At 46.5% G+C, this 24,297-nt stretch overlaps 1 protein-coding gene across 2 annotated transcripts; it reads left to right on the top strand.

Annotated features, from left to right (window-relative positions):
• Positions 1-1,379: 1,379 nt before the first annotated feature.
• Positions 1,380-18,378, top strand: LOC135384105 (putative ammonium transporter 3). 2 transcript variants are annotated; one of them, XM_064613330.1, is made up of 9 exons: positions 1,380-1,604; positions 4,359-5,133; positions 9,261-9,481; positions 10,502-10,824; positions 14,065-14,136; positions 14,202-14,261; positions 14,825-14,901; positions 15,948-16,264; positions 18,145-18,378. In XM_064613330.1, exons 1-9 carry the CDS (start codon positions 1,539-1,541, stop codon positions 18,319-18,321), a joined length of 2,088 nt encoding a protein of 695 aa, XP_064469400.1. In that variant the 5' UTR covers positions 1,380-1,538; the 3' UTR covers positions 18,322-18,378. The 2 variants fall into 2 exon arrangements, with proteins under 2 accessions (XP_064469400.1, XP_064469399.1); XM_064613329.1 differs by lacking the exons at positions 9,261-9,481; positions 10,502-10,824; positions 14,065-14,136; ... (2 more) ...; positions 15,948-16,264; positions 18,145-18,378 and having other exon boundaries at positions 4,359-6,538.
• The last annotated feature ends 5,919 nt before the right edge of the window (positions 18,379-24,297 follow it).

Here is a 24,297-nt window from a genome sequence, read left to right as displayed (position 1 = left end):
CAAGGAACAGGAGCGGTGTACACGGACAGTATGCCTAAGGCCCTCGGTTTGCCGTGATTCAGCGAAAGCTGGCGAAATTCGGAATTAATTGCAGAATCCTTGGTTTGGCACAAGGAATCTTTTGTTTTTAGGGGTTCGCGGATACTTGAGTTCTCGAATTCAGTATCAATCACTCGAAGTATTTGATTCACGAATCGAATACCCAATATTCGGGTTTCCGCATATTCGACTATTCGCCGAATACGAACGACACCTCCCGAGAGTGGGCTTCACCCGACGCTTCCCTGCTTGAGGTGAAGCCTGCTTTACAAAATTGTTCAAGCTGCAGGACAAACACAGACAGACTGTAGTTTAGGTTAAGCTAACGTTAGCAAAAGTTTATTGCGCATACTTCGCCCGAGGAAGGGGGTGGCGTCCCCCACGTGTGCAGTTTAGCGGTTGAGGGTATCGTGATTCCTAAAGATGTAACATGGTAACAACGATGGATTGTACGGCCAGGTGGAAATTCTATGGTAGAGCGTATGTGCTTACTACATAATAACAATAATAATAATAATAATAATAATAATAATACTGAGAGTTTAGACTAATAAAGATGACTAATGACAATTAGATTAAGCGGAGCAAGTCGTAATTTATGACCACACTTTTTTTTTTAGATGTCCTGACACACGCGCGTTCTTTGAGATATTCAACTCCAAACTTTGTTATGCAAATGAGCTGAAACCATAACTACGTACGTCAGGGGTGCAGGGAAGAGACCAGCTTCGACGTCGACAGTAACGTAGCTAGAAAAGTATTTAGGGAGTGCTTCTACGGGACATGGGGGAGAGGACTTCCACCAGCAAAGGTACGATTTCACCGGGGGTTGGAACCCTCGAAACGCCAACCTCAAGCGACGCCACCGCGGACTTCCACATCTTATGTATAGGCTGCGGAGCAGTTTTATCTGTTCTTCCTGCGCTCACGACGTGCTTGGTTTTGGTTTCGGCGCATTTACGTTAAAATACCTGGCTGCGCATATCTGGAAGTACGTTTCAGGATATTTTAAGGGGGGGCTAGCTCTAAGTAATAATTTATTCCAAGTCTGCTATCTCAATTAGGAAATAGGACATAGCGCCGCCACCCAATTAATTAAGTTTAGTCAGTTACGTAGTCGTCTAGTAGTTACATACTCACTACGACAGAATGTCCGGCTTGTCACGTTAACCCAGCTGCAAAAAAAAAAAAAAAAAAATCATCTATTCTTCTTTCGTAGCTTTTTTAAAACAAGCATTGACTTCGAATAAAAAAGGCACACCCTGTATGACCAGGAAAGAAGATGCAATCGCCCTCAGTGGCTAACGGCCATTGCCCTGAGGTAGAAGAAGAAGAAGAAGATGCGGGTGCTGCGTGCATTCGAACTTGCTGAAGAGCAAGAGCTGCCCTGTGTGGCTTGTGACCACTGTGCTTAGTGGGGAAGAAGAAGAAGAGTTGCCAAGAAGGAGAAGAGCCTGTTTTCGACGCGGTTCGCTGAAAGGGCAGCATCAGCGCTCACCATGCTGATATTCCAAAAGACAGGCTTCTTCAAAGGCTCGGCCAGCACTCAAGGAAACAACAAGGGTGTAAGTAAACTGTCCTGATTTGGTCACCATGACACACAAGAATGGAGCAAAGTGAACCCATCACGCCGTTCTGTGACGTGGTTTAGCCTGCGATGAACGATTGTGTTGTATTTGACGAGTATTTTGCGAATGTATCTCAGTGTGGGGGGGTACGGAAATAGCGCTTAATGACCTATAGGAGGTAACTACAGTGCTGTAAATTGGATTCTTTTGCAGTCGGCAATACGGATAGGAAAATCTGTCGCGATGTTTGAGGCTCGAACACTTTTTTCGATGAAATTAAAAAAAAATGTTGATAGTGCTATCAACGCCACCCCTCAACATACTGCGCAACGAAGAAAGAAGTCAGTGTTCCAGCCTCAGAACGTCAATTACCATCATACCGCGCAACGTCACGGAACTGTGTACACGCTATGTTCTTATCTACGAATTTGGCCTACCTATTTCTTTTTTTTTTCCCTGGAAGATACGATTATTGAGGGCTCCTCACCGTCAGGGACGCCGCCACGGGGCCAATGGGGCAACTCCCCACCACCTGCCTTCAGCAAGTAAACATTGCCGTCGCAACACATTCACAAATTGTGATTCCCTTTTTGTCTTTTTTGTCTCTCTACGTTCCAGAAACGTAAGGTTTCTGAGCCAAGGCAATGTCAATGAAAAAATGGCTAGGAAGCAAGCGAGCTGGTGAAGATGATGCATAATGTAAAAACCCCGAGACTAGGGAACACGAAGGTGTTGTGTCACGAACACACGTGTTGTGTCTGTCCCTTCGTGTTCCCTAGTCTCGGGGTTTTTACATTATGCAAGGCAATGTATTTGCGGGCGCAGACGACGCACAGAATGAGATGCAGATCCCGTACCGTGAAAACCATAAGCCCAAATATTCTGCCCTGTCCCCCCCCCCCCCCCCCCCCCGCCCGAAGAAATCCTGGTGGCGCCCATGCGCACCGTACTGATCCTCTGAGCCATAGAAAATGCCGAAACTGTGCGTTATGCAGTGAGTAGAGTCACTAAATAAGCTTCGCTTCAGCGTATCGACACTGAGGTCCAAGGTAGAACAGGGACGCCATCTTGTTCCCGCACCACACCTGTACCATTCACAGTTGAGGATCAAGGACACCTAACATAATGCTCGCTGTGGGATAGAGAAACGTGTATGATTGTTGTGCGATAATCCGTGTGTCGTCCACCAGAGCGTCCAGGGGATGTCAAGGTGAGCTCAAGGCCGTCAGCATTGATGAGCTGCTTGCAAGAGAAAGGAACATTTCACCCGCGCATGATAGATGGCATTGTCCGCTAAAATCCGCCTGAAGTGCGCGTGCGCGTGGCTACCGTGGCACGGAAACAAGATGGCGCATGGTCGCTCTTGGAACTCAGTGTCGTTACTCTGAAGCGAAGCTTATTTAGTGACTCTAGCAATGAGGGCAGATTTCAAGGGAGAAAACCGGAAAATGATCAAAATGTTCGCCGTATGAGTTGTTCGTGGAACATCGTTTTCCCCTTCCTTTCGTCTGGCTCGCAGTTATTTTTATTACTGCGTGTAAATACGATCCCGGTTTAATAAGCTACTATGGAGGACTTGGGACATCCTCAATGCCAGGTATGGAGAGGTAGCGACCTCAGCCTAAAAAGGGTAACAGACACCATTGGGCGTGCACTATGGGCAGTAGCGTAGCGACAGGGGGGCTAGGGGGGGCTCGAGCCCCACCTACCTGCCACCGACCGACCCACACAAATTGTGCAAATCCGAGGAGAACATAATATATGGGGGGGGGGGGGGATCAGTGTGACGATCGGGAAAGTTCTTGCAGTTCATGGCGTTTATGAATGGTTTTCAAAGTATGAGATTTTCAAAATACTTCAAATCTCGTTATGACACCCTATTGTAACCGTATTGTGAATGTCCAAATAAACTATATTGCTTCTTTCTTTTTTTCATCCGCCGTTTGCAGTGTGCAAAGCATGTGTGTGTTGTCGCACACAGAATCAGCGGGGGGGGGGGCAAGTTTTCGTATCGAGCCCCCTCTACCTTGGAGGTCTGGCTACGCCACTGACTATGGGTGTGAACGAGCCCGTTTCTGCCCGCGGCCAGGGTGTATAGCGCCGAGGAGAGAATTTACACCGCTCGCGCGTTTCGTAATCTTTTGTCCACAGCGCTGTACATCTGTATCGTTTTGAAACTGTCGGTCGACCAAGAAATCGTCACGCGCCACATTTGGAACCTTCCTTGATAGAAACTTGGTATTTCCTTTTTCTGCCCTCTTAAACGTGGAAAGTAGTCGCTGCTCGGCACTTTCATCGCCACCGCCACTCGGAAAATTCCGAATACTTAATGCGAAAAACCTGCTCATGGCGGCTGAGTTGCGTCCGCATCAGAGTTATGTGCTTGGACGAAATGGTCAGATCGGCTGCAGATAACAAAGGCGCGTGCAATAGACCTCAAACGTCATCAAGACGTTGGTAGAGAGACTGAAACAGAAACAAATCGGAAGGCTGGGTTCCACAAATGGGCACTTGTTAGCTGCCTACTATTGAAAAGAAAAGTAGGGCCGCAGGTCGTGTCCCTTTCAGGGACCATCGTAATCGCCTCAAGACCGTAGCTTTCGGGCGCGACCTTGTGCGCCCCCTAGCTTGGAGCGTAGTTGAACTCTACCAGATTGGTGGGCCCTGTCGAACACTATGACGTCATTTGTTTGCAAACAGGGAGATGTCTATTGTGGTAGTCATGATACCACTTTCCTTTCCTATCCACAGGAGAGCCCGGAAGCGAAGCCAAGAACCATCGGGCCTGAGAAATGCTTAATGAGGACAGGAATCGTTGCATCCGTCGCCGTGCTCACCATAATGGGCTACGTTTTAATTGCCCCGGCGTTCAGTAGATTTGCCGGAAAAGAAGACAACGTGTGTCGCACGCGGGCGTGTCTCCTGTACGCGTACTATCTCGAAAGATCCCTCAACAAGACTGCGGATCCCTGCGACAACTTTTACAACTTTGTGTGCGGATTCTGGAAGACTCCCAGAAAAGGCCTAACGTCCGTGGGCGAGGTACTCTACAACCACGTGGTGAAAGGGATCACATCCAAGGCGCTTAACCACGATGCCTCCGGGCTAAGTCGGGCCACTTTCAAAGCCGCGATCATGTATATGGACTGCTTAGCGGCGTATCGTGACGCGGAAGGCAACGCGAATACCCTGAAAGACTTTATGCAGGCCAACCACCTCTCCTGGCCCAGTCCTGAACCCGAAGGCGTGCACCCGCTGGACGTTCTAGTCAGCCTGGCGACACGGTGGCACATTGAATTCCTCTTCAAAGTAGCATTGCACAAAGCTGGTGAGAAGCAGTTCGTGTTAATCTATCCAGGATTCAATGCACACGAATTTACGCACCAGAACACGGAGCCGGACAACTTTCATCAGTATGTTGAGCTGCACGCAAAACTGTTCGGTTCCGCTAAAGCCGTGTCCGCTGAGCAGCTACTGGAAACTAGGATTTTGGTTCTGCAAAAGCTGGCTCCTCTGCTGGGGAAAGGTAAGCCAAGAAGTGCTGTGTTTCCAGTTCTCTCTATCAAAAATTACACAAGCACCGTCGATGGGGTTACGTGGACAGGTTTCTTGAACAAGCATCTCCACAAAGGCAGTTATGCGCTGCGATTTCATAACGTTACCGTGAACGACGACGTCTTTACTAGCGACCTACGCGTATTGGAGGCGATAGACGCCCTGCTCAGCATACCTCATCCTCAGCTGTTGAATTACATCACCTGGAAGTTTGTGGAGAGATTCGGAGAAAAGATAAGCATGAACATATCGTATTTGCGCTTGCCAGTGGCGGGATTATCTTATGAGCGGGGCTGTAGCACGTTCGTAGAGGAGATTTACGGGTATGCGTTCACTACTCCCTACACGTGGTCCAAAATAAGGGAAGCAGAAAAAAACGCTATAAACGCTTTGCTTCACGAAGTGACCAACGCGACTTGGCATTTCGTTCGTGCTTCGTCCTGGTCCACTGAGGCCAAAGACAGTGCCGTAGGAAGAATTGCTGACATGCAGACATGGCTCTGGGTGACGGACAAGACGGATTATTCCACAGACTTAAACAACCTCTACCGTCTGTTTGCGATAAATCTCCGAAACTTTACCGGGAGCTGGATTGAAGCCGCAAAGGATCTGTGGTACAAGACAAACACCCGAGACTTCATTCGGTACGTAGCGACATCGTACCCTTCAGGCTCCAGCTACTTGCACTACCTCAACTCCGCTATACTTCCAGCGACGTTGGCATTTCAGCCCTTGTACGACGCGGACATAATGGACGTCATCAACTACGCTGGGCTGGGATCGCTGTACGCAGAGACCATAGCCCACGCATTCGACTCCGCTGGCATCATGTTCGACAGCGCAAATAACGTGAAGCCGTGGATGTCGGGCGAAACATTGGGGACCTACACGAAGAAGCTAGACTGCTACGGGGATCGCCAAGGCACGCCCGTCATGTGGTCCTCGATAGGAATGGAGAGTTCGTTCAGAGCGTCGAGAGAGTCGCGTTCGAAACAGCCGTATTCGGCGATGGTGAACCTGACTTCGTTTAGCGTCGACCAGTTATTTTTCGCGGCATATTGCTTTCCTGCTTGTGGCGAAAGGGACCGCACGCCGAATTTGTTCACGGTACGAAGCAAAGAGGCCTGCATGTATGCTATGCAGAATTCGCAGCAATTCGCAGAGGCATTCTACTGCGCTCCAGGCACGAAAATGAACCCTGCTAACAAGTGTACCTTTTGGACGTAATGCTTCTGTTGGGAGTGAATTTATAGTTTGCCTATTACGCTGTCTTCTGTATAGTACTCAAAGAATTCTCATAGGAAAAGTGTAGTGGAGCCACCAGTTGGCGAATATTGCTGCTGAAAAAAACGTTACTATAAATGAAATTACCTGCAGTTGATGTTTGGGCATTTCATCTAGTCAAAGCATTTTTAATGACCCAATTAAAGTCGTTACGGAAGTCCAGATTTCTGGGTGCTAGGTGCTGCACTGCCCTTTAATGAATAGCTACCAGGTTATTAGGCTGTTTTTCCTCGACGATTCAGCAGAGGCGGCCTTGAAACTAGTCAGCAAACTGTACTGACGTGCACGCCGTAAACTTATGGTGAAGTTAGAGACCTCTTTGCTTGGAACGATGTCTTCGATGAATCATTAATGCGCCACTTGCGGAGAAACCAATCTATACCCGGTGCCGCGGTCACCGTAGACGACCCGCCTATTGTGCAGAAATCAATGGGGCTAGCAGCGTTGACGTGAAACGCGTTCTCTGGGCCATTGGAGAAAGAGGAATTTCCAGGCAGTGCACGGGATACCAGTTCGGCGAACAGCGTTGCATGATTACTGTGATGGCAACTGAAGCTGCGGAATTCGACAACAGGGAGGACGCTAACGATGTTGTGTGGATCCTAACCAGTTCTTTTCTTATCTTCACCATGCAGTCAGGTCAGCATAGAAACGCTGGAAACTTTGTTTGCAGATGTTGCGAATGTCCTGTATGAAAGAAACGCAACTCTTGACTGAACGAGACCATTAAAGTGGCGTAAAGTACGTCGAATACGAACCAGATCAGCTCTATTCGTATTCAGTTATTTGGCTGTGTTCGAATACGACACAGCTATTCGGCTGTATTTGTGTACGAAACAGCGATTGGAACTGAGTTATTCGATTGTGATTTTATACGAACCCGCTATTGGTATGCAGAAAGGCAATTTGAGCCGCACACAAGGACGTGTGTCTACTTCATTTTGTCTATGTTTTGCACGCTGATCTGTAGTGGGTTACAGCTATTGTGTTCGGTTATTCGACTGCGCGTGTTTTGACTGTATTACGGTATTACTGCTGTGCCTCTAGCTAGTATCTATGGTACATACAAATCGGGTCATGAAATAACTTTAAAGGACAACGGAAACGAAATTTGTCGATTGCACGGAAAGGTCCGAACAAGGTGTAAATTTTACATAGAATTATGGTGCCACCAGTATTTTGTGAGTACGGTGTACGGATGGGCATATTTTTCACGAGTACTAGTACCGACACGATTGCCCACGGAGCGCGCAGGCTGTCGCAAAGCATTGCGGAACAAGCTGAGGAGCGCGTGACGTCAGACGTTCCTCGAGCTCCATGGGAGGCAGCTATTTGAACGGGATAAACACGGCGAATTCCGAACATCATCTCAAAATGTTCGACTCAGAGATCTCGTGGAAGTGTGAAGGCGACATCTCTGATGAGAGATGGGTTCGTGCATATTTTTCTTGTTTTCTTTTATCCGCAGCAGGAATCAAACGTACGCCAAAAGGCCAAGTGGAGGTGAAGATTTGTGCCTTATTCCGTTTCTGTGAAAATACAGAACGAACCGTTCCTTCTTTCAGCCTGCTGTACTTCGTTATGACAAGCTAAGGCTAATGAGCACCACCGGATTTGTTTTGAAGCAGTCGTCAACAAAATGCGCCGTACATTTGTCCTGTTTCACATGTCTCCAAGTAGGCCTAGACGGATTCACATATTCGAATATGACAGTCATCGAAAAAAGACAGACATCAGCGGGATTTGAACTACGCATCTCTCGATTACCAATCGAGCGCCATGACCAGTTCGACCACGGATGACAGACCATAGTAGAGCGTGTCGCTTGTGAAACATGCTCTGGCCGAGCGCAAGGTGAGACAACCAACAATAATGTGAGCGGCAAATCTCTCAACACTAGAGAGAATGAGGTAGGGTTGTCTTTGTAATAAACGTCAGTTGATGTTTGACGCTGTGTCTGTGCTGTCCGTCCGTGTGTCGTTGGTCCAAGAAATACCCTGTCCTCGCGTTGCCGAAAGGAAGGCGACAACACGCTCTAGCACGGTCAGGAAAAACTTCACTAGCATGTAAATTTTTTGTTTGCCGCGAAAATCAACCGCGAAATGAACGTCAGGAACTCCAAAAGGGGCCAATAATATGCGTCGTTTTTGTGGTCTGCTACGGCGGCGCGGCGACGCTCACCAGGGGCTCAGAGCGCTCCGCGGCCGAATTTTATATCGCGATTATGGCGGTATTTCAACAAATATACGTAAATCTCAATCGAATTCCGCGTTATTTTTTTTTATAAACACCGCAATACGAGGTAAAAAGCTTTGCGTCCTCTTATTTTCGCTTCCGTCATCCTTTAATATCAAGGCTCACAGCAGGGAAGCGATATGGCACCATACGTACTCGACATATAACGATCATGGACTGTAAGACATCGTAAGCCGTTGACGCCAGTAGTCTTGGTGCTCGGTGCAGTAGATATTCATAATCTGTTTATTACAGTTGCACAAATTGTCCAAGATACCTATTTTGCAAATGTTAACCCTCGTACAGCTCAGTCCTCCTTTCTACTCATGACTCGTGAATTGCAGTGTTTACGAAACGGTAACCAGGGTTTTCTGTACTTTTGCAGGCACTATGCCGGCATTTCTAAAAAAAAAAAAAAAACAGTAAGACAAACTGTATTCGTCGAAAAGTTAAAAAAAAAACATACACAGGTTGGTTACGGTTGTGTACGCCAGTTGCAGCGATAGCTGTTGTGGGTGAATGTTGACAGTTTTATTGCTGACGTAAGGAGAACTACTTTAGGGTAGCCAATATGTGCAGGATACGGTCTTCTCGAATCTGGCTTCGTGTCCCGGAAGAACGAAGTGAACATTCTCGTGAAGAATGCAACGACTGTTCTTTTCGGCGGCTTCATTTTCTGGATTATGGGGTACGGACTGAGCTTCGACAAAATGAAGAATCCCTACTTCAGCTTCGGCCAGTTCTTCACACATGCCGACGAAAGTCACATGGGGCAGCGTTACTCTAGATTCGTTTTCCAGGTGGGATGCCTTCTTTTTTGTTTGCTTTGTTGAGGGCAACAAGGGCATGCGGAAAATCAGCTTTAGTTCTTCATTTTGGGGGGTAGGTCACATAGAACGGCGAGCGGCTGTGGGGAAGAGAGCTAGGTGAGCACTAAGTTGTGCTACACCAGTTGCAGAGTACAGGAAACTGATAATAGGAATTTTAGAATAAAGTACCGAGGCACTTTGAAGCCCCGAAGAAATAAGGGGTTGTAACAACGCATGCGCAGAACCAGCCAGTGTTTATGCAAGGCGCGGTGACGATTGCTTATTTCTTTCGTGGCACCCCAAAGCCCTTCGGGAGCCTATTCTTAAGGCGGACTCATGCGATCTAGTCAACATTCGCTTCCGGTGAGTGTTGACTGCACCGTCAAAAAATTGTTTTCTTCGTTTTGCTTTTCTCTAGCGCTCTAATGAAGTAATATAATCGGCGCCAGCGTGCAGAACGTGCTAGCAAACGACAAAGCCATTATTTTCATTCGCAGGGATCTGGAAAACCGCAGCAAGCTTGTCGAAATTGTTGACTGCAATCAATCCCCAGGCCGTTACTCTAGGGAAGGACATCATTTTGGTCCAAATATGAAGCGCGGGCGGGTCGAGAGAAGCGATTTTGTTGCATCTCCCATAGACTCCCATGTATTGAAAATTTGACAAACTTTAATTCGCCAAAAATCAGTGCATCGCGTCAGGCCTTCAAAAATGTGTCATTCCCTAGATAAACGCGAGCAGAACACGCCTGTACTTGTTTCGTGTGGAGATTTTGCGAGGTTTACGAGAACCCTGCGAACAAAAAATCCCCATAGACTTTCTTAAGAAATGAGTCCGCCTTAAACTCTCTGATGGAAACCTCATGACGCACACAGCGGTCCAACGCCATACGTAACTTGTAGGTACCGAAAAATAGTGGCATCCAAGAAAGTCACTAGAAACGAGGATACTTGATAAATGAATGTTGTTTTACTGCGGGATAGTCACATGTGTACATATAACCTCTTGCAGTTGGCTTATGCAACCACCTGTACCACTCTCGTGTCCGGCGCCATGGCTGAGCGTACAAAGTTCACGTCCTACTGCGTGCTCTCGACCCTAAACACGCTCATTTACTGCATTCCCGCCGGGTGGTTGTGGAACAAAGACGGTTTCCTGGCCTCCATGGGAGCTGTTGATATCGGGGGCTCTGGTATCGTTCACCTCCTGGGTGGCTGCGTGGGACTCGTATCGTCCATCGTTCTGGGTCCGCGGCTGGGAAGGTACGACCGTGGAACTGATACTCTGCCACTGGGAAACCCTTCGGTCGCACTCCTCGGGCTTTTCATGTTGTGGTAAGTGCGCTAAATTATTGTCACTACACGGTTTTCGTGAATGTTCAACTGGATTCGGGTCGTACCGAATTCCGTCGGCTACTTATAGCAGACGATTTCAGAAAATCCCAGTGCTCCTTGCGCACGCGTTGCATCCTGGGCGCTTACTGAGTGGGGGAACGAAGAAAACTCCTTCGCGTTTCGCTTTCGCTGACCTTGACACGTCGTGGAAAAACACTGGACGGTAATAGAAGTAACGCCCAAAATATTAAGTTTATCGACGAAAAAGTTCGTCACAGAAATAAGCTAGCTGGGACCTAAGTATGCACACCTGGCGATCTACGGACAATACAACATTCCTTAATCTTAATATGTTATGAGCACAGCCCTTCAATGACTGGGAGCGACACATGCTTATCTAAGTTATAATTAGGGTTTGTGGTTTTCGGCATTTATTTTCAACCCAATTCGGGGGGTGTTTATTGGCATTTATATGGGGGACTATAAATCGGATTTTTTCGGCATCTATATTCCGCCCAAAAAATAAATGCCCGAATACGGGCATCTATTTATTTCGCATGAAGGAAAGCCTATTTTGCGCGCGAAATAAGAACGAACCGAAAAGAAGTGAATCGATTCATGGTTTCATTAACAATGCCTTTTATTGCCTGTGCCAAACCAGCAAACAAGGAGACTACCTCTTGTTGTAATAGGTGCAAGCGTACATCATCATGCTCGCATCTGTCATAGCGGCTCGCTCCTTGCGATTAATAACACGCAGTTTAGAGAACGCGCGCTCAACATTAGCGCTAGAAACAGGAATAACAAAGGCCATATGCTGGAAGGGGTCGTCCAAAACTGAATAGGAGATATATCCATCTGAGGGGCAGGGCATGCAGCATATTCGAAAACCTCGCGCTTTATATCATCCATACGAGATTCATCTCGTAGAACAAATAAGAATAAGTCCTCATACAGTGAAGTGCCTCGAAGTGCCTTGAAGTGCCTCAGGAACGGAAACAAGGGTCACTCCAGTTGGTAACTGGAGCGGAGTAGATAGAGGAACAAAAAGAACACAAAAATGAGCTAGAAGGCTAGGGCAGGGGATCAGCGATCGGCTATTGAAACCGTTTGGGAGCTCCGTACACTCGTGATCTATTTTTAACCCGACAACAACAGACCACAAAGGTTCTGAATAGTAAATTCACTAAAGATAGGTGTGTCACTAAGTACGTTGTGCTGCCAAAGCTGAGGTCATCCTCCTATAAGTGCTTAAGCACAACGAAACAAGGGCACAGCCCGAAGATAATGCCACACTCGAGAAATACTAGACGACAACGGGAGATTCCAAGGGGATTTCCCTTTGCGGTTCCAGGAATGGCAGCTGTCAAGATACGAGAAATTCGAATTTTTTCGGAATAATCCGAATCTGAAAAAAATCATTCGGGGGTGTTTTCCGGCATTTTTCGGAAAATGCCGAAAACCACGAACCCTTGTTATAATGTGCTTAGATTACCTATAGCATGCCGATTACCTCACGTGCTCATCATCATCATCATCCATGTGTGTGTGTGTGTTGCCATGCAATACACATAAGGGACAAAGGGCCTCAAAGAAGAGGACAAACACGTTACCGTCGCTTGTTACACTAGCGCTTTACGGACAACTGCTAACTGTAATACCCCTGTCAGACGGACTAATTCAGTGTCACTTTAACGAGTGACACTTGCACTTAGTGTTATTCGTGTAGTGTCACACGGCATCTTTTAGTGATACTCGGCAGAACGTGCACTAACGATTTAATGAGTTCCGCAAACTCACTTCACTTCTCTTCGGCGAACCGAGTGTGTAGCCTCGACAGCAGGCTTTGTGGTACAAGTGAAAATATTGAGGAAAAGCGGGGGCCCCCGACACCAAATATTTTTAAATAAGTATTTTCAACAGCATGTTTATTTTAGTATACAATGTGACATTGTGCCGAAGAAACACGGCATTACTCACGTTAACAGCCTGTGAAAACTTCGCGGTCTCGGAGATCTTGCTGCGGCCATTTTTGTTGTGGCACATGTTCTATGTTAGAACAAGATTTGCAGAAAATGTTTCTAAATAAAAGAAAAACATTCTCAGGAAGGTATTGTGGCGCACACCTAAAAATTCTGCCGCCGTTTATTCTGATGTATGGTAATTACTATCACCCTTTAAGTGACACTTATACTTAAGCCATGTAGCAAGCACGTAGTGAAAGCTTAGTTTGAGTGCACTTCACGAAAACGACACTAGATTAGCCCCTGTGACACAGTATTAGATAACGCCTCAGTCGTAGGGGGTGAGACGTCGTTTTGCCCGTCATTTTCTTACATGAGGTCGTGTATTCGCTCCTTCATGGGTGTGACACATGGACAGTATGTGACGCCCGTCGCAGAGAAGTGAGTCAGACCCTCCATTATCTTCTCCTTGTGCTATAGGCTACCTTTACGGATTGCAAAATACGGGTTAATAAAATTGAGGCGAGCTCAGTCGTGTCCGAGCTGTGGTGTTTTACATGAAAACGTCGCGATCTGCGATCTCCGTCTCTGACACACTGCACGCATGGCCAAAGGCGTTCGCCTCGAACGACAATGGCGAAAGCGGCGCGCGCCGCCTCCCATCGCGTGGGGTTCTCTGGCGGATATTTTAGTTTCATACATGCCGACATTCTGGCAAAATTTTTATATTTCAACTTTGCAAATTTATAAAAATTTGGTTAGAGTCGTTGAAGCCGATATCGCTTAAGGTGCAGGTAGAACCTCTCACGCGCTTTCCAACGATACTTCGATCGGCGTCCTAGCTTCACGCGTTCTCGAGATAGACTGCCCGCAAGGTACGGGTACCCCTATATTTCCGACTCTCTCGCACGCGCCCGCCACACCCAGAGATTGCGTCAGTCGCCGCAATGACCTTGTTAGCTAGAATCTTACACGTGTAAGCTATCTGGATCTAGCCGGTTGATTGCTATCGGCTTATTACTGACAGAGTTATTGCATCAATCGGCATAATTTCGTTGCATTGTGGACTTTGACCTAGCTCCCAAACCGAACGACGTTTTCACGGCAAGAATATGACTTTTCGCGAGTTTGTCGCGAATGCCGAGGAACGTTGATGGCCCTCCACGTTTTAATGGCACTATGATAATGTAATTCCATCACGCAGCTACGTTAAGGTCGATTTTCTGGTTACAGCAGCCTGTCCTGGATTCACATTCACATACACATTGTTTTCTAGGTGGGGTTGGCTTGGCTTCAGCGCTGGCAGTACGATGGGTATCGTTCGGAACAAGTGGAAGTATTCGGCAAGGTAGACAAAATGTGACTGTTTCTGCAAGAAGTTTCTGCGTTGTTGTACGCGATACTTTCCTGCAGGGCGTCAGTGACTACAATATTAGCGTCCATGACTGGCGGTTTTGTGGGCATGGCAATGAGGTGAGGTGTGCTTTTATGCGTTTCTGTGACGTTTCTAATAAGCGCATTCCGATAATAAGCCACCCATCCTAGCACCGTAATAAATAGCGTAAGAAAAAACGGAGCACATTTTGAGAATAGCAAATTGCGTTGTGAATCGTTTAAACTGATCATAGTTAGATCTCCTCAGATACGACTCTTCTTCATGGTGTAGAATTCGCCTTATATTTGAGATTCCGAAACGAAATACGTATCGACTGTTGTGTTTTCGAGAAACTTTTACATATAGTGGCGATGAGGCGGCCTCTCTATCGGGTTAGTTTCCAATGGTTCGGGCGAAAAATCATGCTGGGCGTTGGTAACATTGCCGTGAGTCTCGGGAGAAGAGTACAAAAGACAGGCAGAAACGGATCACAGCTAGCCTAGACTCTAGACTACACCAGCTTGCTCACATCGTTTCTTTGCTCTCCAGTGCGCTTGTAGTAGATAAGTATACTACGTGCGTTTGTCAGCAACTATCTTTCTAATAGTTTACGCGTAGAGTGCAAGGATGATTTGTCATCTCACACGTTCGTCTTGTGCAGCTTCGTCCTGAAGAAAGGGAAGCATGATGTGTCGTGGCTCATGAACAGCGTCATGGGATCACTGGTTGCTATTTCGGGTGCGTTCACTTCATTTTTATCATTTGCTGCACTACAGGGTGCTTCTCGAGGGAATGGCAAAAAGTTTCTAAATTCATTATTCATTTTTTCTTCGAAAACTGCGCTGCATATGTACTTATTTGCATCATGACCTGCTTCGATATAATATTGTTTTAACAGCTAAACGGCTAAATGAGCTTTCATAATTACTCTTTAAATTTACTCTAAAGTGCTACTCTTCAAATACACTCTTAAAAACCACTGTTTACTACTCTTTAGACACTGTTTAAATAAACAAACAAATAATTTGGTTAATTAATAAAATTGGGACGGTGGCTTCAATTAGGAAGTTGTACCAGACCCATGGTTGTACAGAAGAGCCCTGAGGTCTGAAATTCGCAAAAACAGAGATTAATTCTTTAATTATGGTCTTTCGTGTAAAAGGAAGATAACAGGATGGAAGGCAATCCTCGCTGAAAGTCATTCTCCCTTTTTTAAAAATTCCCGCAACGAGCACGTACTTTGAAATATACATCGCCGGATCTTGCAATGCAAATGAGCCCGAAGCCACGTGCATCAGGACCGTATGACCTTCGCCATCGGAGGCGTATTTGGGCCGCAAAGCTGTTGATCCGGCCAGCAGATCAGCACCTACTCCAGTCACCTCCATCGCTCCATAGCATGTCGGCATCTGACGTGAAATGAGTGCTGTCCTCCATGCGTCACCTGATCCATCCTGATCCACGCGGTTCCGGTTTCGGTTCATTTTCATCGTAAAATTCGGAGCTGGACACTTCAACGTACGTCGTCGTTTCGCGATTTTTGAAAAATAGAAGGGCTTTTCTCAAATATTATCTCCCATTATGTTATCTCCCTTTGGCCCCAAAGCTCCTAATTTCATCGTTCATTAATGAATTTAGATAACTAGTCATCTAACAGTTACGTACTCTTTGAGACGATGTCCAATTAATATATAACTAAAAAGCGTATGCCGGTTTTTCCCTGCACGCTGTCATCGAAAGCATATCAACGTTCTGCAGACGTTGCGTGTCGTTTTTGGTTGTAGGAGGCGCTCCCATATTTCGACCGTGGGCCGCTCTGGTCGTCGGAGCCGTGGCTGCTCTTCTAACGCTCGCCTCCATACCAATCCTGGACAGGATCGGCATCGACGATCCCACTGGAACGTTCGCTTCTCACGGCGTTTGCGGTCTCTGGGGACTTTTATCCATTGGACTGTTTCCAGAGAGGGACTCCCTACTGGATTACACGCATGGTCGCTCTGGACTCTTCGTCGGAGGTGACTGGAGACTTCTGGCGATCCAGGCTATGGCTGGAGGATGTATCATGGCGTGGGCTATTGTTATCTCGGCTATAACTCTCCTCGTAAGTACGTTGGAAGGGTTGGGTTCGAAGCAAATTTACTATAGGGCTGTGCGAATAGTAAAAATGTCGAATACGAATCGAATACGAATATTGCAAATATCTGATTTCGAATATTGTGGCTCTGTGGCTTCATCATAATCATAATTCGTGGCTTTATATCGCGAGACTGTGATCATGAGCGACGCCACAGTGGTTGGTCTGTGGATTGACTTTAACAGGGTTCTTTAATGTGCGCTGAAATCGAATATCGAATCGAATAATGACTTCAGGCAACCCTGTTTACAGCAATGTGCACATACAGCACATACAATCACCCTTTGATAATCACACAATTACGTTGGGAAGCATCAACCATGAAAGGATGCGGAAAAGGTGGCCACCCCCGTAAGACAATTTACACTAGAGGGAAACTGATGTTCTGAGGCTGGAACAACATAGAAGGGACAGATACAAACAAGGCCTCAAATGCCTAAGAAATCAACGATGAAAGATGAAAGTCACTGAAAAGGTTAGCCAGCTGTAGGGATCGAACCCACATCTTTACCCACCGGATTACCCAGTGACTTTCATCTTTCACAATTTACACTGCTACAGTTTCAGGTGTACCCGACTCATTGTAGAGTTTCTCAAGGGCAGATGGCGTATTTGATGCAGTGTGACTGACTCTAGGAGAATGGCCCGGGCTTAGTCTGTTCAGGGACTGACTCTCTAAGTCATGTACCACATGCTTAGCAGCAACATCTTTTGCTGGATGTTGGGTGTAGGAAGGTAGCAGGGCAGACTCAAAAAGCTATGGTTTGCTCACGACGTTCGCATATCACCGGTAACGTTATCGCGATGGTCTCGTGCTTAGCCGGCCCTCTGGTGGTAGAGACGAGGCACAACATCTCTCGAAAATGACGTCGTTGTTGGCTAAAGCCTGGTTCACACTATTGCGTTCCAATGGTCCAATTGGGTGAGCCACTGCAGATGTCGAAAAGAAGGAAATCCTGCGACCCGGTCAAGTTGAAATAAAAAGCAGGACGTGAAACCCCGATATTTCGACCGCCGCCGATGTTTTATTTATTTAGTTGTGTACATTCCTCAAGGGAAGGGCGTGGGTTATAGTTTCAATGAATGATCCAATCGTGGGGGCACACATGAAGCAGGCGAAAGAAAATGAGGTAGAATATTAGAATATGGACACCAACCAGGAACTTATGAAACAAGCAAAGGCGAACGTATCCTCTGCGGAGGTCAAGGTCGGGAAGTTCAATACAACGCTTAATAGAAGAGATGAAGAGATATACTACAAGGGTAATGGTAAGTATTAGTGATAAAACGTGCGGCACGGTTTTGGACGCTTTCGAGGACGTCAATTAGGTTGGCTGTATGGGGGCTCCAAATACCGTAACAATATTTCAATTTTGGTCGCCTTAAGGCTGTATAGGCAAGTAACTTTACAGTAGGAGGTGCTAATGTTAGGTTTCGTTTTAAAAAGCAAAGTTTTCTATTAGTGATTGATTGATTGATTATGTGTTTAATGGCACAAAGGCATTAAACAGGCAAAGTTTTCTATTAGTGTCATGTGTTTAGTCTATGTGTAGTAGTAGTAGTCTACTGTCATGTCTATTAGTGTCGGCCTGTGTGTATAGCGTCCGTTCGAAACATCACAGTGTTCTGACCTTAGGAGTTTGCTTAAATATGGGATAGAGCATTGCGGACGGGAGGTTCGACTAACGTGCTAGTGTACTGCCTTGATGTCGCTTTGACATGCCCCATTCTTGACATGACGCAATAGACTGAGCTTCAAAATTTCTTCTCTAGTTCTTTGTTACTGTACACATAAAAATTCGACGTGACCTATCGGGTTCAATAATGTCAAAAAAACGATGTTCCAGGCGGTCAAGTACACAATCGGGCTCCGCATGACTGCAGAAGAAGAAATTTTAGGCCCAGACCTTGTGGATCACGACATCGTACACGATTACAACAGCCCTTTCCTCAAAGCCCTCCAGGAACAGCGCACGATTGTCAACGGGGAGTCGAAGATGTGTTTGATCAATGCTTTGAACTAATCAGAAGCCGCGGTGCTCTCACATTTTATATAGATCATTAAAACACAAATGTTGATATTTGAACTGTTTGTACAGCTCCTGTACTTTCATCATCTGCGTGTACTTTCATCATGTTGTACAACTACCTCGGCTTTTACTCATGACAAGTGACATATTGCCTCACATAAGATAGTGCTGTTTAAAATATTGCTGATAGTGGTGCTCTCGTCCGCGCCGGATCTTACAAATGCTTAGGTGTAGCGCTAACTGCAGACCTTTCATGGTCCCAACACATTTCCCGTATTGTCGCCGACGCTAACCGTTCCATTGGCAGTGATGGCCACTAACTACTTCTACTACTAACTACTTCGCGATGGAGTAGTTTAACTAGTAGTTCAACTACTTTTCAGGGGAGTAGTTAAAACTACTTTAACTACTGCAATGTAATTTAACTACATCTGTGACTACTTAACGTTGTCCATCAACACCAATCCCTTGTAGTGTTCTTGGACACCTAAATATGAATCACACGGAATGATAAACTTTGGCTCAAGCCACTGCTACGACAGTCAAATACAAAGCTTGCGGCGGGATGAATCTTTCTGTGCCTACGCGATAAACTAAGTTGCAGAATTACTTCACAGCAAATGAGGCTTCACTGGATAAGCATTAAAAGTGAAGATTTACTACACATGCACGACACAATTGCTCTGCACCTCCGTTCTCATCAAACAAGTAGCTCAAGGTAAAAGTCGGAAGCACAATCGCGCCGTAAAGCTTGCGGAAAAATCGAAAGTAGTTTGCGCCTTCAGTAACCTAACTACTGTAGTTAACTACTTAAAATAGTAGTTTGCAGAAATGTAGTGGCAACTGCAAGTAGTTGATAACTACTTTTTAACTACAATCTGGTAGTTTAACTAGTAGTTTAACTACATGTAGTTAACTACTGGCCATCACTGTCCATTGGCTTCCTTCAACGCTATCTTAGGCTTGCGCCCTCTCATATAAAAAAGCTCGCTTACACGACTTTCATCCGGCCAAATTTGAGTATGCTTCGCCTATCTGGGACCCCTACCAGGACTACCTCTCCTCTGCAGTTGAACGAGTACAAAATCCAGCAGTTCATTTTGTCACTAACTCATATGGCTATGACACTAGCGTTTCCGCTCTTCGAAGTGACGTTGCTCTTCCTACCTTATCGTTGCATCGTATTCAATCTGGATTTTCGCTCTTTCACAAAATCTATCACAACCCTTTCTTAAGTACATCTCTATTACAGCCTCCTTCCTACGTATCTGAACGTCATGGTCACGAAAATAAGGTTTGCTTACATAAGTATAACACCCTTTACTGCTTCCAGTCGTTTATTCCCCGATTGTCATGACTCTGGAACGACCTTCCCCGCCATGTAGCACTTTTCACTAATCATCCCCAGATTCAGGCGGCCATCACCAATTTGTTATCTCTCCCCTGACTCTTTTTTTTTCTTTTTTTTTTTCGCACTGTTGTTCACAGGATCTATATGTGTACATCCTTGCTGTTTTTTGCATTATGTCTTGATGACTTTAGTGTTGTATTTCCTTTTTTTTAGTATATCTGACGTTTCTTTTGTTGTTTGCCGATCAGGTTAATTATTTGTTTTTTCAGTTTTTACAGTGTTATTGTCGCCCAAATCCTGCGTTATGTTGTATCCGTTTGGGTCTTTAACGTATTCTAAATAAATAAATAAATAAATAAATAAAAAGCCACTACCGACCAAATCTTATATCTTCATTGATCTAACCGAACTTATAGGCATTGCAATTCATGTGTCTCACGTTGTATTCTCCCAAAATACTGTTTCTCTCTGTGAAAAGGAACAAGGTTAAAAGGAACAATGAATTAACTTCTAGCTTTGAGAAGTATGGCTTCAGAAGTTGCAGAATCTTCAATGCTTTTCTTAAATCCCGTTTTAGCGCCACGAAGCAACTGTGGCTATGAGCGGCGTACGGATGTCGACAGATGGAGAGAGGACAGCAGGAAGGAGTGGGGGGACAGGGGAGTCAGTATGCGTCCTGGGCAGACTTCAAGGGAACTGTGCCGACATTCGTGCGGCGAGTCTGCCGGAAAAGACCAGGGAAAACCCCAGACAGCACAGCCGGAGCTGGGATTCCAACCCGCCTCACCTCCCAGTCTCGGCGTGGAAAGGGGCGCCATCCTATAACCACTATGCCGCGGGAGCTGGTGGAATCTTCAATCCGTCTGGCAACATTTCTCCCCGGTAGGCAGACGGTCGTCCCCTGACCACAGCTGCTGGCAGACTTCCAACGTTTGATGAAGAGGAGGAGGAGGTCGCGCTGTTGCTAGGAGACAGACTCCGAATCCCGATGACGTCACCTACTCTGGGATAATCCGAATCTTCCGTGGCCTCTTTGGAAAATTCGTTCAAGCGCGTGATGTTCACTGACTGCATTTATGTTTTGCGTGCTGAGTCTTCGATCGAGGTTGGTTTATAATATAAAACTTTTTTTTTTTTGTTAGTAGGGAATGGCGAGCAGAAAGTGAAATATAAGTGCAAGCTTTTACTCCTCCGCGATGAACTCGCACATAACGCACAGAAGCGTCCGCCCATTGGTGGTAGCTGGTACAAGTTGCTTAGACACGCCGTCTTCCGCGAGGGACGTTAAATACGGGGTGCCTTGTGGTGAGCTTTCATCGCACGTGAAAGAACCCTCAGGTGGCCGCAAAAGCAATCCACAGACCGACCGCTGTGGCGTCGCTCACGATCTTAGTTGTCTCGCGACGTAAACTCCCAATGATTATTATTATCATTGGTGGTAGCCAGGATCGTGCTAAAGACTTGGAGGTGCTGGGTTAGAATCCCACCACCGGTTGTTCTGTCTCACGTTTTCCCTGGGTTTTGCGTCAGACTTTTCAAGCGACTGTCTGCGCGGTTTCCCCTAAAGTCGGCCCAGGACGCATACTAAACCCCTGTTCTCCATTCCTTCCTTCTATCCTCCCTGCATCTGTCCATTTCTGTACGCCGCTCATAGCCACAGTTGCTTCGCGGCGCTAACACAGAATAAAAAAAGCTAAATGATAACGAATAGTGTTGAGAAACTAAGTAACAGATTACCGCTGCTTGAGTCCAAACTTGCGCAATACGAGCGTCGCTACAAACTAGAAAATGTAGCGGGGTGTCGCTACCACTACCACGTAGAAGCAACGTAAATGCTTTTCTGCAATTTTCCACCACATACCCACGGCGTTCAGGCATATAGTTGTCCGATGTATCTAACGATTATCGGGCTAAATTCCTCTGATTAACGAACATGCAGAATAAAACGCGCAAGTTATAACCAAGATACTTAATTGATCTCGTTCACGACATTAACACTATGCAGATTTAGAACCGGGTAGCCATGCTCTTTCAGGCCCCGAAGTAAGCGGTCGTCACTGCGCATGCCCAGAAAACTTACAGAAACTTACTGGTTTTAGCACACGTGAACAGCGGAACGTAGCATCTGTCGGTGCTGTTGTCCTTGTGGTACAGTGAACTCAAGAAATGAATTTCTATGACGTCAAAGTGTTTACTTCTTGTCACCGTATCTGCCGGCAATGGAGGGACGATTGTACTATTGTACATGCTTCCTTACAGCTCTGTCAGGTCACGCAGCGCCTGGTGATTTTGTTTACAGCCTCACGTCCTGAACCTCATCGAATAAAGCTCGCAGCCTTTCTACGTTAGAGGAGTCATGGACAGATCGCATATGAAGTAGAACAGGACATGTGGTCATCAATAACGAAGTCCTTATTGTCAAATCTCTGTTTCCGAATGTCTATGGCAATGCGGTAGTTCTCCTCTCTTTCTTCAAGCTTGAAGCTACTTCTGCTTTACCCATGAGGTAGATCTTCAAGCGCTTGGACATGTCAGTGTTCGGCAGCATGGTATCCTCAGTGATCGACGAATCAAACGCATTCCAAAACGTTTGCCATGAACGAATTTCGCCGTTGAATTTAGAAATCCCCAGCTTCGGCAGCTTCATTCCGATAGCGTCATGCCCTGCATTTCTGACGTGCAATATTTACGACCCATGGTTCCGTGGGCCTGAGCTTTCAAATCACTCTTGTCACTGTTATGCTGATTCGCTCTTCATGCGCTTGCGAGAGCGCTAACTCTGTTTGAAGTACGTCAACTTCAATCACGTTCTCAATGCTCCCATCTAACTTCTGAAGCTTACCTTCATTGAGAATTGAATGTTCAAGCTCATGGACTGGTGTCATCTTCGTGGTTAGCAGGCTAATGACCGCGAAACGGCTTCTTTTTCTCCTTCAGTCGATCAGCACTGGCTATGGAACTCAATGTTGCACTTCCAGTAACATCGTGAATTCCTTCAGCGTTGCGGCGCAGCACAGCCTAGCTTGTTCCCGATTTTCGGCGCCGGAAACCATAGCAACACTTACTCTTACTCTTGGTGGGACAAAATGGCGAAATGAAAAAAAAACGAAAGAAAGAAAAAGAAAGGAAGCGAAAATGTCATGGCTCTCATGACGTCATCCCCGTGGCAGTGACTCCCGTTCGAAAATTCGAGGATTCAACACTAGAGGCGCTGGAGAGTCGACTCCCAGCGACTCTCCTCTCGATGCAGGTCGCTGGAGTCGATGACCTACGATGACTCTCATACGTCACGACACCGACACGCGGGTCGTGCGAGTTGAATAAACGAACACAACCACGGAGGGAAGAAGCATTGACCGTCAAATCGTCGTTCCACAGACCGTCAGCACGCTCACCGCGCGCTGTCCCTTTTTTGCTTCCTCCGCCTCTGGCCGTCATCCACCAAGGGAGATTGGCCACGGCTAAACTGTTGACATATATTCGAATTCCGGTACCGGCTGTGCTGTTTGGGGCTTTACCTCAGACGCTGTCAGACATATGTCGGCACAGTTCCCTTAGAAGTCGGCCCAGGACGCACACTCCCCCAGAGCGTTAGTCGTGACGTTGCCCACCTTTGTGAGGCCGACAACGACGAGCTCTTTCATTAGCACCATCACCACCAGAGGCGCTGAGATGCAGTGCATTGTGCGTTGGCAGTCCTAACCTGCGGCACGTGCAGCATGACGCAACACAAATAGGCTGACACACTTTTTGGTCTACTTACCTTGCTGTGTGGCCTACTGGCCTAAAGTGCTTGGCTGACACTTGACTTTACCTTGCAGTGTGTGAGCGTGTGAGGGAGCACTTGAAACATGAGCAAGTACAGACGTTAAAAGGTCTATGTTACCTAGAAGCGGTGAGAGCGATGAAGAAATGATGTGATGGAAGATGCCACGCACCGAATCCACGTTCCTGTGTGAACTGCCCCAAACGATAGTAACGAAGCTTGTAAAAAGGGACTCCAATCTTGCACAAAGGTACGACGAAACAGCTTTGACGGAGGCGATAAAATATTCGACAGTGTAGTAGGAAATGCTCTAGTGTTTCATTCCTCCCACAGTGGGTGCACGTTCGGAGTGTGCAAGTTCCTGCACGAGTTCTTGCATATACAAATTGAGTAGAGGGGCATGTCACAGAAGGCGCGTCAAACAAACCCCAGTCCTCCTGGGGTTCAAGACAATCCGGCTGCCAGGGGAAGGACAGGTGGTCGTAACCAGGGCTAGGAATACGATGCCAAGATCGATCCAACAACCGCCTATATCTTGCTCAAGTGAATTCTGCAAATGCTGGCAGGACTTCAGCTATCTATAGTTTACTATCTTTGACAGTGTCTAGGCTGTCTGCTGTCTCGTTGAGTGGAAGCCCACGGTGACCGGGGATCCATGTGATTACAGACTCGGATATGTGACGAGGGTCAAAAATGTATGTATTAATGAGTCTGAGGGGGTGGCCCAAGCACATATTACTGATAAGGAACCTGACAGTATGAGTACCTTCCCAGGGTAGAACAAAACAAAAGGGCACAAGCGAGGTGGTGTACATTAGGTGGTGATGTGATCAAGAAAAAAAACGGGGATGTG

This window comes from Ornithodoros turicata, chromosome 2 (genome assembly GCF_037126465.1).
Source record: "Ornithodoros turicata isolate Travis chromosome 2, ASM3712646v1, whole genome shotgun sequence".
In the NCBI taxonomy this organism is placed as follows: Eukaryota; Metazoa; Arthropoda; class Arachnida; order Ixodida; family Argasidae; genus Ornithodoros; species Ornithodoros turicata.
The sequence above is the reverse complement of the archived record's forward strand: the minus strand, read 5'-3'. Positions and strand labels throughout refer to the sequence as shown.